The sequence below is a fragment of the Setaria italica genome, chromosome VIII (assembly GCF_000263155.2).
Source record: "Setaria italica strain Yugu1 chromosome VIII, Setaria_italica_v2.0, whole genome shotgun sequence".
In the NCBI taxonomy this organism is placed as follows: Eukaryota; Viridiplantae; Streptophyta; class Magnoliopsida; order Poales; family Poaceae; genus Setaria; species Setaria italica.
In genome coordinates, this window is record NC_028457.1 from 1,830,838 (window position 1) to 1,843,204 (window position 12,367).

At 45.1% G+C, this 12,367-nt stretch overlaps 2 protein-coding genes across 2 annotated transcripts; both read left to right on the forward strand.

The window, feature by feature from the left end:
- The first annotated feature begins 2,104 nt into the window (after window positions 1-2,104).
- LOC101774156 (protein trichome birefringence-like 10) lies at window positions 2,105-5,927 on the forward strand. Its single transcript, XM_004978602.4, has 4 exons — window positions 2,105-2,809; window positions 3,873-4,268; window positions 4,577-4,735; window positions 5,005-5,927. Exons 1-4 carry the CDS (start codon window positions 2,385-2,387, stop codon window positions 5,381-5,383), a joined length of 1,359 nt encoding a protein of 452 aa, XP_004978659.1. The 5' UTR covers window positions 2,105-2,384; the 3' UTR covers window positions 5,384-5,927.
- A 129-nt stretch (window positions 5,928-6,056) lies between these two features.
- On the forward strand, window positions 6,057-9,799 carry LOC101774560 (peptidyl-prolyl cis-trans isomerase FKBP42). The gene is made up of 7 exons (XM_012848656.2): window positions 6,057-6,399; window positions 6,756-6,935; window positions 7,721-7,810; window positions 8,205-8,389; window positions 8,536-8,658; window positions 8,740-8,892; window positions 9,283-9,799. Exons 1-7 carry the CDS (start codon window positions 6,354-6,356, stop codon window positions 9,607-9,609), a joined length of 1,104 nt encoding a protein of 367 aa, XP_012704110.1. The 5' UTR covers window positions 6,057-6,353; the 3' UTR covers window positions 9,610-9,799.
- The last annotated feature ends 2,568 nt before the right edge of the window (window positions 9,800-12,367 follow it).

Below are 12,367 nucleotides of genomic sequence, written 5' to 3' on the forward strand. Positions count from 1 at the left end.
CACGGGCTGCAACATCATCCTCTGCATCCCCCCTTCTTCGCCATCATTATCAAATTCTTCGTTTGCCCCCTCAGTACTCTCCACATTTTCCTCCGCTTCAACTTTAGCACCTCCCACTTCTTCTTCCACCTGACTGCTAGATCCAGCCTTTGTGAATAATTGAACATACCACATGATTGGTAAATCCTGCCTCACACAACCCTTTACATAAGCCCGGTAGCTCGGGATTCCTTCAAGAGGAAGCAGCTCCCAAAAGTTTATGTCGGGCCGTCTCTTCACTACAACCCTCACAAACACATCCACTTGATCTCTATCAACACCGAAATCGTTACAAAACCATCTGCATATGCCCCCCAAGTCCTCTTTCTTGCTCTTGGTAAGTATTTACAAAAACATGGAAATCCACTCAAATCTACCCATTCTGGGCCATATCTAACCTCCTCCAGACCAAAGAACACTTGGAAATATAAACTATCCGACATGCCTGCTAAACGAGCAGTCCAAATTACTCTCAATAACTTAAATCAGTTAACTACAATGACACCTTCTTTTTAATAAACGGTGGAACGGTGGAATCATTTGATTTTATCAAGCACACTAACAACTATTTAACAGTAACCAATCTTACGAACTAAACTTATCATAGGCATGTATCCGGGATAATATACGCAATAAGTACAAAAGTTCTAACTAAATCTAATAATTCCAAGTAGCCCTATAAAAACTACATTGTCAATACCTAAACAAAATATAACCCTAGCAATGCAAATAATATTACTACATATTTAATCTACATAAAACAAAATACTAAATTTAATGTGAACTAAATATCTAAGCTAAATCTACTGTACTAACTAAACTACATTTTCATATTTCTAAGATCTGCTAGATTTTTCTAAGTCTTAGATCTACTAAACTAACTACTAGATCTATGCACTACTACATCTATCAACTACACTATCTACATTATCTAAACTACGTGATTTCAAAAAAATATCTGAAATGAAGCGACGACCGAAAAACTGCTCCCACCTCCTCCTCTTCCTATCTCGAGATTTAGTTGAGACATTTTCTTCCGACTTCTTCCGACTTCTCCGCATAAAACAGCTCCGACTCCTTCAATACTCTCGAGATGGAACTATTTTTTACAAACTATTTAGTATTACAAACTATTTAGTAGAGCTTCAGCTGCCAAACTGACTAAACAAAACAACGCCGACACCACCCCACCACCAGGACACCAGCAGGTACATACATGGACACCACCCCACCAGAAAGCGAGGTCTTGTCCACTGTACAGTGGATACGCAGCAGGACCATCTTGGTCCATCAGAGACAGAGAGAACGCCTAATTACCAACCAAGCTCAGGTTTACGATCCTGGTTAGGGCCATCTTGTCAGTCACCGAGAGGGAAAAAAAAACTGGTTGCTTGCCTTGCGTACGAAGTAGGAACCAGCAACCTTCCTTTCGTTCCGTACCCTCTCCATCGTCCAAACCATCATTCTTTGCCTCCACCCGCAGATTAATCGCGCCATCATTCCAACCTTGATGCCATCCCAAGCCACGAACCGCAAACAAATCCAGCAACGCAACTGCTGCTACTATCAATGCCACAACCGCAAGTCCGCAGACACGGAGGGCGAGGATTACCAGCCGATTGGGATTACCCCATGATTGAAGACTAGTAGCATACTTGATTCCTTGACTTGATCACTCTCCTACCTTGGCCTTGCAAGGCCGGCACGGCCGAATTCATAACCTCTCAACTGCTCGGCGCCCCTATTTACGCGGCTCAACTGCCGCGCACTGATCGCAACCGTGATTAGTAAAGTAAATCACAGTAAATGGCGTAGTATGATAGATCTCTTATAAGCCGGTTAAAAAGCTGAAACAGGCTGATTTGTTGTGAGAGAAAAACACTATTTGGTGGCTGATAAGCTAGCTAAGTAAGCTGAAACGAACAGACCCATACTGATTGGCAGCACGGCAATCACAATCACTGCTATACTTCACCAAATGATCAATCAAGAAGACGTTTTGATTTCCCATCAGATTGCAAAGCCAACATTAACGAGCGAACTAGGCAGAAACAGATTCGCCTTCCTCACGCCAATAGCCATCTCATAAATCCGCCCACCTCCACCACCACCTTCCTAGTTCCTCCTCCTGCGCCCCCACCTCCGCACGTCACGCAGCGCACGCGGCACGCACCGCTCCGCTGACTAGCCACTACTAGACCCGCGGGTGGTGCCAGCGCGGCGCGGCGGGGCGGGGCGGGGCGAAGAGGGTGGGGGACCGAGGCCCGAAGCACCAGGGGGCGGAAGGAAGAAAGTCTTTGTCCCCTCGGATTCCGTTACTGGTTCCACTTCCTGCGGCGGCGGCAATGGTGCTGGGCTCGCCGGTGAAGCGCCTGGCGCGGCGGGCGGCCAAGGGCCCGCTCGAGAGGGCCGGCCTGGCGGGGCTGGCCGCAGCGGCGGTGGCGGCGGCCGCGCTGCTGGCGCTGCTCTGCGCCGCGTCGCTCCGCTGCTCGGCGGCCGCGCTGGCGGCGGCGCCCCGGAGGCTCTGGGCCGGCGGGGTCTCCATCGCGGCCGAGGCAGAGGCTGCGGTGGCGGCGGCGGCGGCGGTGGGTAATGAGGAGGAGTGCGACCTGTTCGACGGGGAGTGGGTGCGGGCCGACGGCGGCTACCCGCTCTACGACTCCAGGGACTGCCCCTTCCTCGACGTCGGCTTCCGCTGCTCCGAGAACGGCCGCCCCGACGCGTCCTACACCAAGTGGCGGTGGCAGCCGACGCGCTGCGATCTCCCCAGGTTGGTTGGATTCGCTGCTACTGATTTCGTTGCTGTTTTCTCCGTTGGCAGTTGCCACCCTCGCATTCGCATCTGCTTACTGGATTTTGGGGGCGAGCTTAGGTTCTAATTGATTACGGTGTATCCAGAACTTGCAATTAACTTGTTAGATTTGTCAATGTGAAGAAACTTGGGCATCTGGGTGTTAGAATTCTTTTGATGCATTGTTTGTTGAATCAGTCATAGTGCTAGTTCAAACTTTCAACTTCTAAGAAAGATCCTAGAGAACGACACTCCGTACGACCGCTCACCTTGGGACTAGGTGGCAAGATTGGAAACTCGATGCACCTTTGCCGTCCGCTTGGTCAACAGATATTGTAGTCTTGGGAAGATATATTAATTAATTAAAGAAATGGTATTCTTTAGTTATCCAGCATGTCATGATGCTTCCATCTTGCAACCTGTGTTGGGGAAGAGGTGTCTCTTCGTGTAATTTCTTGACCCGTCTCTATTCTGTACTTCTGTCATTCTGTGAACCTTTTTCATGTTATGTAACTTTGTTCAAGTTGCCTTTGTTGGCACAAAATGTTTTTTTTGCTTGTGTACCTTATTTCTGAAATGAACCCAACACTGTACAACTGTGTTATAGTCACAAGCTAACAATAGGAATTAATGATGTTGTTTGCATGGTGCTACCAACAATGCTAGCGATGTTGACTCATCTGTCTCCAGGAATACCTAACTCACAATGGATTATAATTCTTTTTAGCATCTGCTGCCATTAATTGGGCATGCACATGAACGGAGATATTGTACTATACCTACTGGCTGTGGCAGAGAAAGTTTAAATTGGGATACAACAATCTCATTGGAAAATTTACAGCATTTTTGGAATTCTAAGAATAGCTGCTGATCACCAATTTCTTTCTAGTACGCAAGTTCATGGCTTTATGGCCTTCTAAATCATGTCTATCTGGTGCCTGTGGTTTAGGTTGGGGAACAATCTGGAAGATTTACATTACCACTCTAACATAATCGATGTTATTTTTTCTGACTTGGTCATATTCTTTCTTTGATTTGTTAGATTTGATGCCAAAAGCATGCTGGAGAAGCTACGGAACAGAAGAGTAGTATTTGTTGGTGATTCGATTGGAAGGAACCAATGGGAGTCTCTACTTTGTATGCTCTCTACTGCTGTTCATAACAAGAGTTCAATCTATGAAGTTAATGGGAGTCCCATCACAAAGCACATGGGTTTCTTGATTTTCAACTTTAGAGACTACAACTGCACTGTGGAATACTACAGATCCCCTTTTATAGTCCTTCAAGGTCGTGCTCCAGCTGGAGCCCCTGAGATTGTTAAGTACACGATTCGAGTGGATGTCATGGATTGGATGTCTGACCGGGGTAAGTGGAAGGATGCTGATGTATTGATCTTCAACACTGGGCACTGGTGGAACAATGAGAAAACAATAAGGGGGTAAGGATAAACTTCTTGGATTATGAACTTAGTAGTATTCTGTATTTCTGTGCTTCACTTGGCAGCAATTCTTTTAAGAATTCAATTATCTTTACTAAGATGGAATTGATATACCTTCAGCTACTTCTTATTTCAGTAATTTCTTAGAGAAATAGCTATCTCCATACCTCAAAGTTTTTTATGCAAAAATGTTTTGATTAGTAGAAATGTTACCATCAGGTTCAAGAATTCACCTTTCAATTTCAGACTTGATGTATTTCACACTGGTACCAGTGATTTGACAGCACTTCAATTATGTTGAAAATCAGGGGTGCCTACTTCCAAGAAGGTGATGACGTGAAAATGGATATGACTGTTACAGATGCTTACCGAAGATCAATACATACATTGTCCGATTGGCTTCACAGAGAAGTTAACACAAGCAAGACCCATGTCATCTATCGTACATATGCTCCTGTGCATTTCAGGTCTGTATAATTGCTCAGTTAGCAGTGAGTCAGTGATCACCTGCCTCATCTGTTTCCTTTCTCAAGAATGAGTTGATAGTGTTTGAGATTCTTTTATGATATGTTTAAAGTAAATCACATCACTGTGAAAAGTGCTTGAAGCCTTTAGAGCACTCATATTTTCCTATTCATTATTCTGAAAGCTATATCAAGATACGTTATCAAGATTTTTTTTCTAGTGAATATGTTAGACTGTCTCTTTAACTAGGAGTCATCCATATGTTCTGCAGAGGTGGTGACTGGAAGACTGGAGGGAGCTGTCACTTGGAAACTCTTCCAGATTTGACTCCACCCGAATCACTGGAAGAATGGGATGATCTGCTTAAACCTGTGAATGATGTTCTAGGTAACAATCTGAGAGCCAAGCTTTCTGGTTTAGATATGCTGAATGTGACGCAGATGACAGCTCAGCGGAAAGACGGCCACCTCTCGGTATACCTAAGCCCTTCAGGACCCGTCCCTCGCTACAAACAGGATTGCAGCCACTGGTGCCTGCCAGGTGTCCCGGATACCTGGAATGAGCTTCTATACGCCCTCGTCATGAAAAGGCATACGAAGACGGATCAGAATCTTTCCCTTTCTGGCACTATAACCCCGAACACTGGCTGATAATGACGGTCTGCTAAATGCTCCCTGTCTGAAGTCTCAAGTGGGAGGTTGTAACTGGTAAGGTAAATGCAGCAGCTGGTCATTGGCAAAGCAAGCTTCAAAGTCATCCTGAGCGATGACACTGTTGATTGATCTCGTACCAATTAGCTAGGATGCCAGAATGGCGAGACACATTTTTGGATAGTGGGTGTCAGTTTGCAGGAAGCTGCAGCACCCTGCCGTGTTTGTACATGCCGAGGTTGGCGAATAGCTGAGCAGAGGTAGAAGACTGTTCAGCTTTTAAGGAAAACGGTATGTTTCATGCGGAGGCTGTTAGTGTTAGCGGTGGTGAACATAGCTTAGCTAGGGGCGCTACATTGGAATGATGTAAATATACAGCGGCGGCAGCGAAATTGGCAATGGTTTTTGTCTGAAGCTCACTGCAGATGTTAGCTGCATGTGATTCAAGAATTTGTAACTGCAATATTTCCTCTACCGGTCGATCTGCGTGGCTCTTTATATTTCGTGCCTGGTGATGATCTGCATTTTATTTTTACACAATGAAGTTTGGATGTGCAAGTTGAAGCTCCTGTCCAGAGGTCTCTGTCTTAGGGCAGGCACCTCTTAAAAGAATGTGAAGCGCGTGATGCAGCAGCATCATGCATGATAGCATGACCCCGATGGTGATTTGGTGGGCCGGTACGGTGGAGCTTACCAACCAGTGGGCTCTTGGGCCCAAGAAAGATCGAAGTCGTCTTCATCTTCTCGCCTTCTTCACTGCGTACGGGTACAGTACAGATGCTTGTGTCGTCCCCGTCGTCGAATTTTATTCTACAGGCTCACCCAACCCCGGATCCATGGTGGATGGACTGATCCACTTTGATTTGAATTGAATACTCTGCACTGCAGCACGCCAGTAAATTCACCATCCAACCCGTGCAGCCTAGAAGTTTCCGCCGGCCGGCGGTCTCCCGGCCAGACACCCGCAGCGATGGCCGTCGAAGAAGATGCGGCGCCTGCAGCCGCCGCCGCCGCTGGTGAGTCCCCTCCTCGCTCCGAGGAACTACCTCTCTGTCTATACCTCGCCCCCACGCGTGGCCACTGCTCCGTGGAGCTCCCTGTTGGCTTGTTGGCTCACCTCACTTGGGGGCTTGGGGCTCTTTGTCTTGGATATCTGTCTGCGCTTTCTGTTGGGATTTGGAAGATTAGAGCAAGTTGGGCGCTACTTTACAATGAGACGGTTTCGAACTCTCCTTTCCACAGCTGCTGCAGGACAGTTTCCTGAATTGTAATGTGGCTAGATAGTGAAATTTGGACTCTGTATCGAGATGGCGAGCAGTTTCTGAATCCTCATCTCTGTTTTCCTCTTGGTTCTTCTTTCTCTGATTCTCAGGCTCCAGTGATAATGAGATAACAGTGGAAGATGCCTCTTTTGTGCATACTGAACCTCCCCAGGATGGCAGTGCCCCACCCGTGGTCTCGTCCGATATGGAGGTCCTTCGTGATAAAGTTAGGAAACAAGTCATCAAAGAAGGCCATGGCAAGAGACCCTTAAAATTTGCAACGTGCTTTGGTGAGTAATGGCATAAATGGTCCGTTCCAGTGCTTGGGATGTTAGTTTCTACTTTCTAGATAAGACTAATATGCTGCGTGAGCCATATATTCTATTCTATTCTATTCATATCCAGTTTGTGTTTGTTTGCACTGTTTCCCCCTCATAACAATTTGGGGCAACATATATAACTTTACATATTCATCAACTTCGTTCTCTTTTGCATGATTATGATCATGAGATGCTAATGGCCTTGCTTGCTTTCAATGCGAATAACATTTTTACTACTGAAATGGGAATATGTAAACAAGTTCTCTATGTGTAGGCTGCTCTCAACACAAACAGACTAGATACTTTGCCATGTAAACTAGTGGAGGGCTGGAGGCTTGGAGTTCTTGATATTTCATACTAATTGTGCCTTCCTGTTACTCTTTTGCATTCACTGAGTACTAATATCTTTTGCCGGTACCTATTCAGTTTGTTGCTCTAATGCTGATGTCAATTTTCAAAACATCAGGTTTCATCATTTTTCTATTTATCAAAAGTGACCCACATCTCCTTTTCTGTTCATCGACTCATCGAGTAACAACACCTATTTTTATTTCTAGTCTAATGATCATGTCAATTCTCAAAAGTTCAAATTTGATCCTTCTTTTGTTGAAAGTTGCTTAATTCTGTCATCGCATGTCAAAGCTTTTGCTATTGGAATGAAGCATGCACATGCATTTTGATCTAGCATTATGACAAGTGCTTCAAAGGAGAACAACAGTGAATTAACCTTTTCTTTTCTGAATCTCGTGTCGCAGTGCACTATAGAGCATGGGTTCAAGGATCATCTCATAAATTTGAGGATACGTGGCAGGAACAGCATCCGATTGAACTAGTACTTGGAAAAGGTGCCACAAAAGTCACTTCACTTATTTTATACTCAATTTTGCTCGGCCGCATGCAATTTCATCCATCAACTCCATAAATTTTAACAGCTTACTTTGCATGCTATTATGATTTTCTAGTACAATGATGATGGCTCTTATCGAGGATCTCATAGCCAGTTACCCCACCCAGCAACTTGCCATGCCTGCTATTAATTGGTTAATGTGTTGTGAGATGAAATAGTGAAATATGCATTACTCATTTCTGATTTGTACCTCTTTATGTGGCATTGCTCAGCAAGCCTACAGGTACTGGGTAACTAACCTGAGAATTGTATGGGCACCATCAATAGCACAGCAGTGTTTATGAATGATAATTGCCTATGGAGTAACTTTCTAAAGCTTTTTACTCCAACAGAGAAAAAGGAAATGTCTGGTTTAGGCATTGGTGTCAGCAACATGAGAAGTGGGGAGCGTGCGTTGTTGCATGTTGGTTGGGAGCTAGGCTATGGCAAAGAAGGAAGCTTTTCATTCCCAAATGTCCCTCCAATGGCAGACCTTGTTTATGAAGTTGAACTTATTGGATTTGATGATATCAAAGAGGTATGCAAATAAAGTTCTCCCACCTCCACCCCACATAATGCTTTAGTCATTATTATTTTGAAGAGTAGGCTGAAATTATTTGTATTGATTAGCATTACTTGCTTCTCAAGTTGGGAACTTTCAAATCATGATAAACTGTGAATCAGGGGAAAGCCCGAAGTGACATGACAGTTGAGGAGAGGATCGCAGCTGCAGACAGGAGAAAGATTGAAGGCAATGAGTATTTCAAAGAAAAGAAGCTTGAGGAGGCCAAGCAGCAATATGAAATGGTTAGTGGCATTCTTTACTTTTGGCATGCAGCATGCTTGGCAGAATTCTGATTTCAGTCCTCTACTTGTTCCCTTTTACAGGCAATTGCGTACATGGGAGACGATTTCATGTTTCAATTGTTTGGGAAGTACAGAGACATGGCCTTGGCTGTGAAAAATCCATGTCATCTCAACATGGCTGCATGCCTTATCAAACAAAATAGATTCAATGAAGCTATTGTTCAATGTAGCATCGTACGTTATTTCTACTATGCTCATGAGTACACTCAGTCGTCAATACATGATTTACATCTATGAGTGCATTTTTCTAGTTTGCGTAGACGTTCACATAAACTATACATGATTTTATGTTCTGACGTGAAAAACATGTCTGTTTAAAAATGATGTAAAGACTTGTAGCAACTAAGCTCATGTGGCCTAAATGAATTCAGATATCAAAATGCAAGGTTCTGCATTACAGTTATCAAACAGCTGATTTTGCACCTTTTTCATTTTTTTTAAAAGTGCCAATTTTATGATGATTGATCAATTGAACAATCCCATGTTCCTACTGCAAAATTACCCTGCTTTGTCTGTAAAATTACTGATTTGATGGCTGATCCTTTCTGTAATCTTATTCTTCAGGTCTTGTCAGAGGACGAAAGTAATGTGAAAGCATTGTTCAGGCGAGGAAAAGCTAAATCTGAACTAGGCCAGACAGAATCCGCCAGGGAGGATTTCCAGAAAGCGAAGAAATACTCCCCAGAAGACAAGGAGATCCTTCGGGAGCTCCGGTTGCTCGCGGAACAAGACAAGGCTCTGTACGAAAAGCAGAAGGAGCTGTACAAAGGTCTCTTTGGGCCAAGGCCTGAAGTGAAACCAAAGAAGGCAAACTACCTGGCTATTTTCTGGCAGTGGCTGGTGTCCTTGATTCGTTATCTGGTTCGGATGTTCAAACATAAGAATGAGTAGGGTAGTTTACCTGGAAATTGTTTAGAATTGGTGCTCGAGATTCCGTGGCCATGATGACCAACCTTGTACTATAAAACTGGAATTTCTGCTGAACTGTAATCAACCTTGTACTTGAGCAGTGAACTTTTCAAAAATGTATTTGAGCAGTTGGGATCAAATATAGTTGTTACGAACTCTTTACAGTGTCGTATATTGGCCAACTTTGGAGACAAAATACATACATTCTTTCAGCTGAAGTTTCAAAAAGCTTTTTATGACACTGAATAATACAGTTTTCACATTTTAAATTATGCTAGTAAAATAGCAATAATACTGTCTTACTTCAGCTCTAAATTTCATTCTCCTGTTGATGCTGTTACAATTGAAACTGCAGTTGCTTGCAGAGGAGCACAAAATCTCAGTTCATTGCTATGGCATTACAACCATTCTAAGTGCAAGCAAAAGACATGCCTGATCCTGAAAACACGCTAAAGATGCTATCATCGAAAGTGTTGATTTCAGATGACCAGGAGGCTTATCAAAATTGATATTGTAAACAGATGTACTGGTAACTTCCACTGCTCTTTGTATGGACATGGAACGCCCATCAAGGAGTCAGAGACATGGATGTAAGGGACATCCCATAAGCACATATACTCCTACCATATCTTCAAACTACATGAAGATGGAGGGTGATTGAATGCAGAAGTAAATACAAATAATATGCGCAATACACGGAGAGTACTGCACTACTGCTGCATTTTTCGAGGTAATTCACCAAGGACTCCCCACTAGCAACCGGTCCAGGCAAACAAACAAGTAAACTCATGAAAAATAGATCAAAGAAGCATCAGAAACATTAGACAATAGGTAAAATATGAAAAAGAGAACAAAGAAAGCATGATTTGAAAATGACGTTAGTAAGGAAGGAGTGTGGCAGGCTGCCAGCCTCCAAAGATTTATAGGGCCAGTTTGGCAGGGTTCCGGCTCCTCTGAAAATGGCTCCGGTTCTAGGTTCTCTGATGGAGTGATTTCTCCAGCTCTGGCTCCTCCTTTTGAAAAAGCATTTGGCAAAACGGCTCTTCCGTGTAGTTTAAAATGGTCAGATAAGATGAAATACCTATAATACCCTTTCATTTTCCTTTTCTTTTTTTTTTCTTTTCTTCCTATTTATTTTCCTTCTTTACTCTTCCTATTTTTTCCTCCTCCCATTCCTTTTCCTATTTTCTCTCTCCCCTCTCCCCTCCCTATCTTCCCACCGCCGGCCTCCCACTCTTCTCTCTCTTCCCTATCCTCCCACCGCCGCTCCTATCCACTCCAGGCTTCCTGCCTCCTCCCAGCCGTCGCCGCCCCCGCCTCCCGCCTCCTCCCGGCCGCCTCCGCCCCCGCCTCCCGCCTCCTTCTAGCCGTCGCCATCTCTGCCCCCGCCTCCCGGTCATCTCCGTCCTCGCTGTCGTCGTCGGCCGCCGCCCGCCGGAGCTCTGCTGTCTGCCGCCGCTCGCCCGCCGGGAGGTCCCTCCGCCTACCTGCGGGCCCTCACCGAGGGCAACGGTGGGCTACGAGGAGGAGGAGCCGCGAGAGCCTCTTTTTATTTTTTTTGGCTCCGCCAGCCCGAAACAGCTCCAGAGAATGAGATTCCCGAAGCTCCACCGGCGGACCTAGAGCCATTTTGGGCGTCCCGTGTCCTTTGGCACGGCTTCAGGAGAAGCCACTCGAGGAGCCGCTCCCGGAGCCTGGCTAAACGCGCCCTTCTTATCTCTCTTCTTAAATATAGTGCCACATCATTAAAAATGCCTACATGGCAGCTTAATAAATGTGAATGAAACTCCCACTGAGAGAGACTGGCATTATCTGTGGTACCAATCTGCGCGCTAACGCCCTCAAGAGCTGGAGCATGCGGCGTGTGGGCAGTGTAAGGCTGCAGCTCGCCATTGGCGCCGGAGGCAATTCTACGTTTTTTTTCTCGACCGTACCACGAGGTACGTATTTCATTAAGAGAAAAAATTCTATGTTTGATGCCGCACAAGAATCTAGAATTTTGTCGCAAGACGAGCTTCAGCTGCGTAACGAGAGCTCAAGTCCGTTGCTTGGGACTGGCATCCTTGTATCGCACCATTATCAGGCAGTGGTCAAGGGCAGTCTATCTCAGCAAAGGAGACGCGAATACGAGATTTGTTTTTTCACCTCCAAGCGTGCCATCTACCATCGTAGTAGTTGTAAAAATTTCATTGCTTCGTTCAAGTCTCAGGGAACACCGTCCGCGCGCACTGATAAAGGTAGACATTGTGTTAACACTCAAAAGTGTCCAAAGTGCATAATGAACTCCACCATCATGTTTCTATCATCAAGACGACCAGAAAGCATACTTGGATTATTGCGTTTGGAGCCCAAGTGAAGAAAACAGCTTTTCGGGGGCTGATCCGGCCAGAACCGGCTAAGCTGACTCTAGGAGTCGGCTAACCTGACTCCCAAAGTTTCTCAAATGCAAGAATGGACTTCACCATTGCATTCCTCTCGTCGAGCTGATAAAAACATATATGGATCACCTCGTTTGGAGTCCGGATGAATTAATTATAAATTTCGGAAGGTTTTTGCCCGGAATTTCTAGTGCCCAGTCGGCTTAGCCGGGTCCCCTAGCTGGCTAAGCCGACTCCCCCTATTTTCAGCGCAGAAACAACGTTCTGGTTCCGTGGAAGTCGGGAGTCGGCTGAGCCGACTTTTCTGCTGCTTCCGACCGGTTTGACTTCCAAGTCAGTTTTGGACCTATTTTGGACGTGGA

Bases quoted from the DNA above. Each gene is read 5' to 3' on its own strand.
- LOC101774560 (XM_012848656.2), top strand. From the start codon at position 6,354: ATGGCCGTCGAAGAAGATGCGGCGCCTGCAGCCGCCGCCGCCGCTG. The intron at 7,811-8,204 runs GTGCCACAAAAG...TTACTCCAACAG, and splicing joins TGAACTAGTACTTGGAAAAG to AGAAAAAGGAAATGTCTGGT. The intron at 8,893-9,282 runs GTACGTTATTTC...CTTATTCTTCAG, and splicing joins CTATTGTTCAATGTAGCATC to GTCTTGTCAGAGGACGAAAG.
- LOC101774156 (XM_004978602.4), top strand. From the start codon at position 2,385: ATGGTGCTGGGCTCGCCGGTGAAGCGCCTGGCGCGGCGGGCGGCCAAG. The intron at 4,269-4,576 runs GTAAGGATAAAC...GTTGAAAATCAG, and splicing joins AATGAGAAAACAATAAGGGG to GGGTGCCTACTTCCAAGAAG. The intron at 4,736-5,004 runs GTCTGTATAATT...TATGTTCTGCAG, and splicing joins TATGCTCCTGTGCATTTCAG to AGGTGGTGACTGGAAGACTG.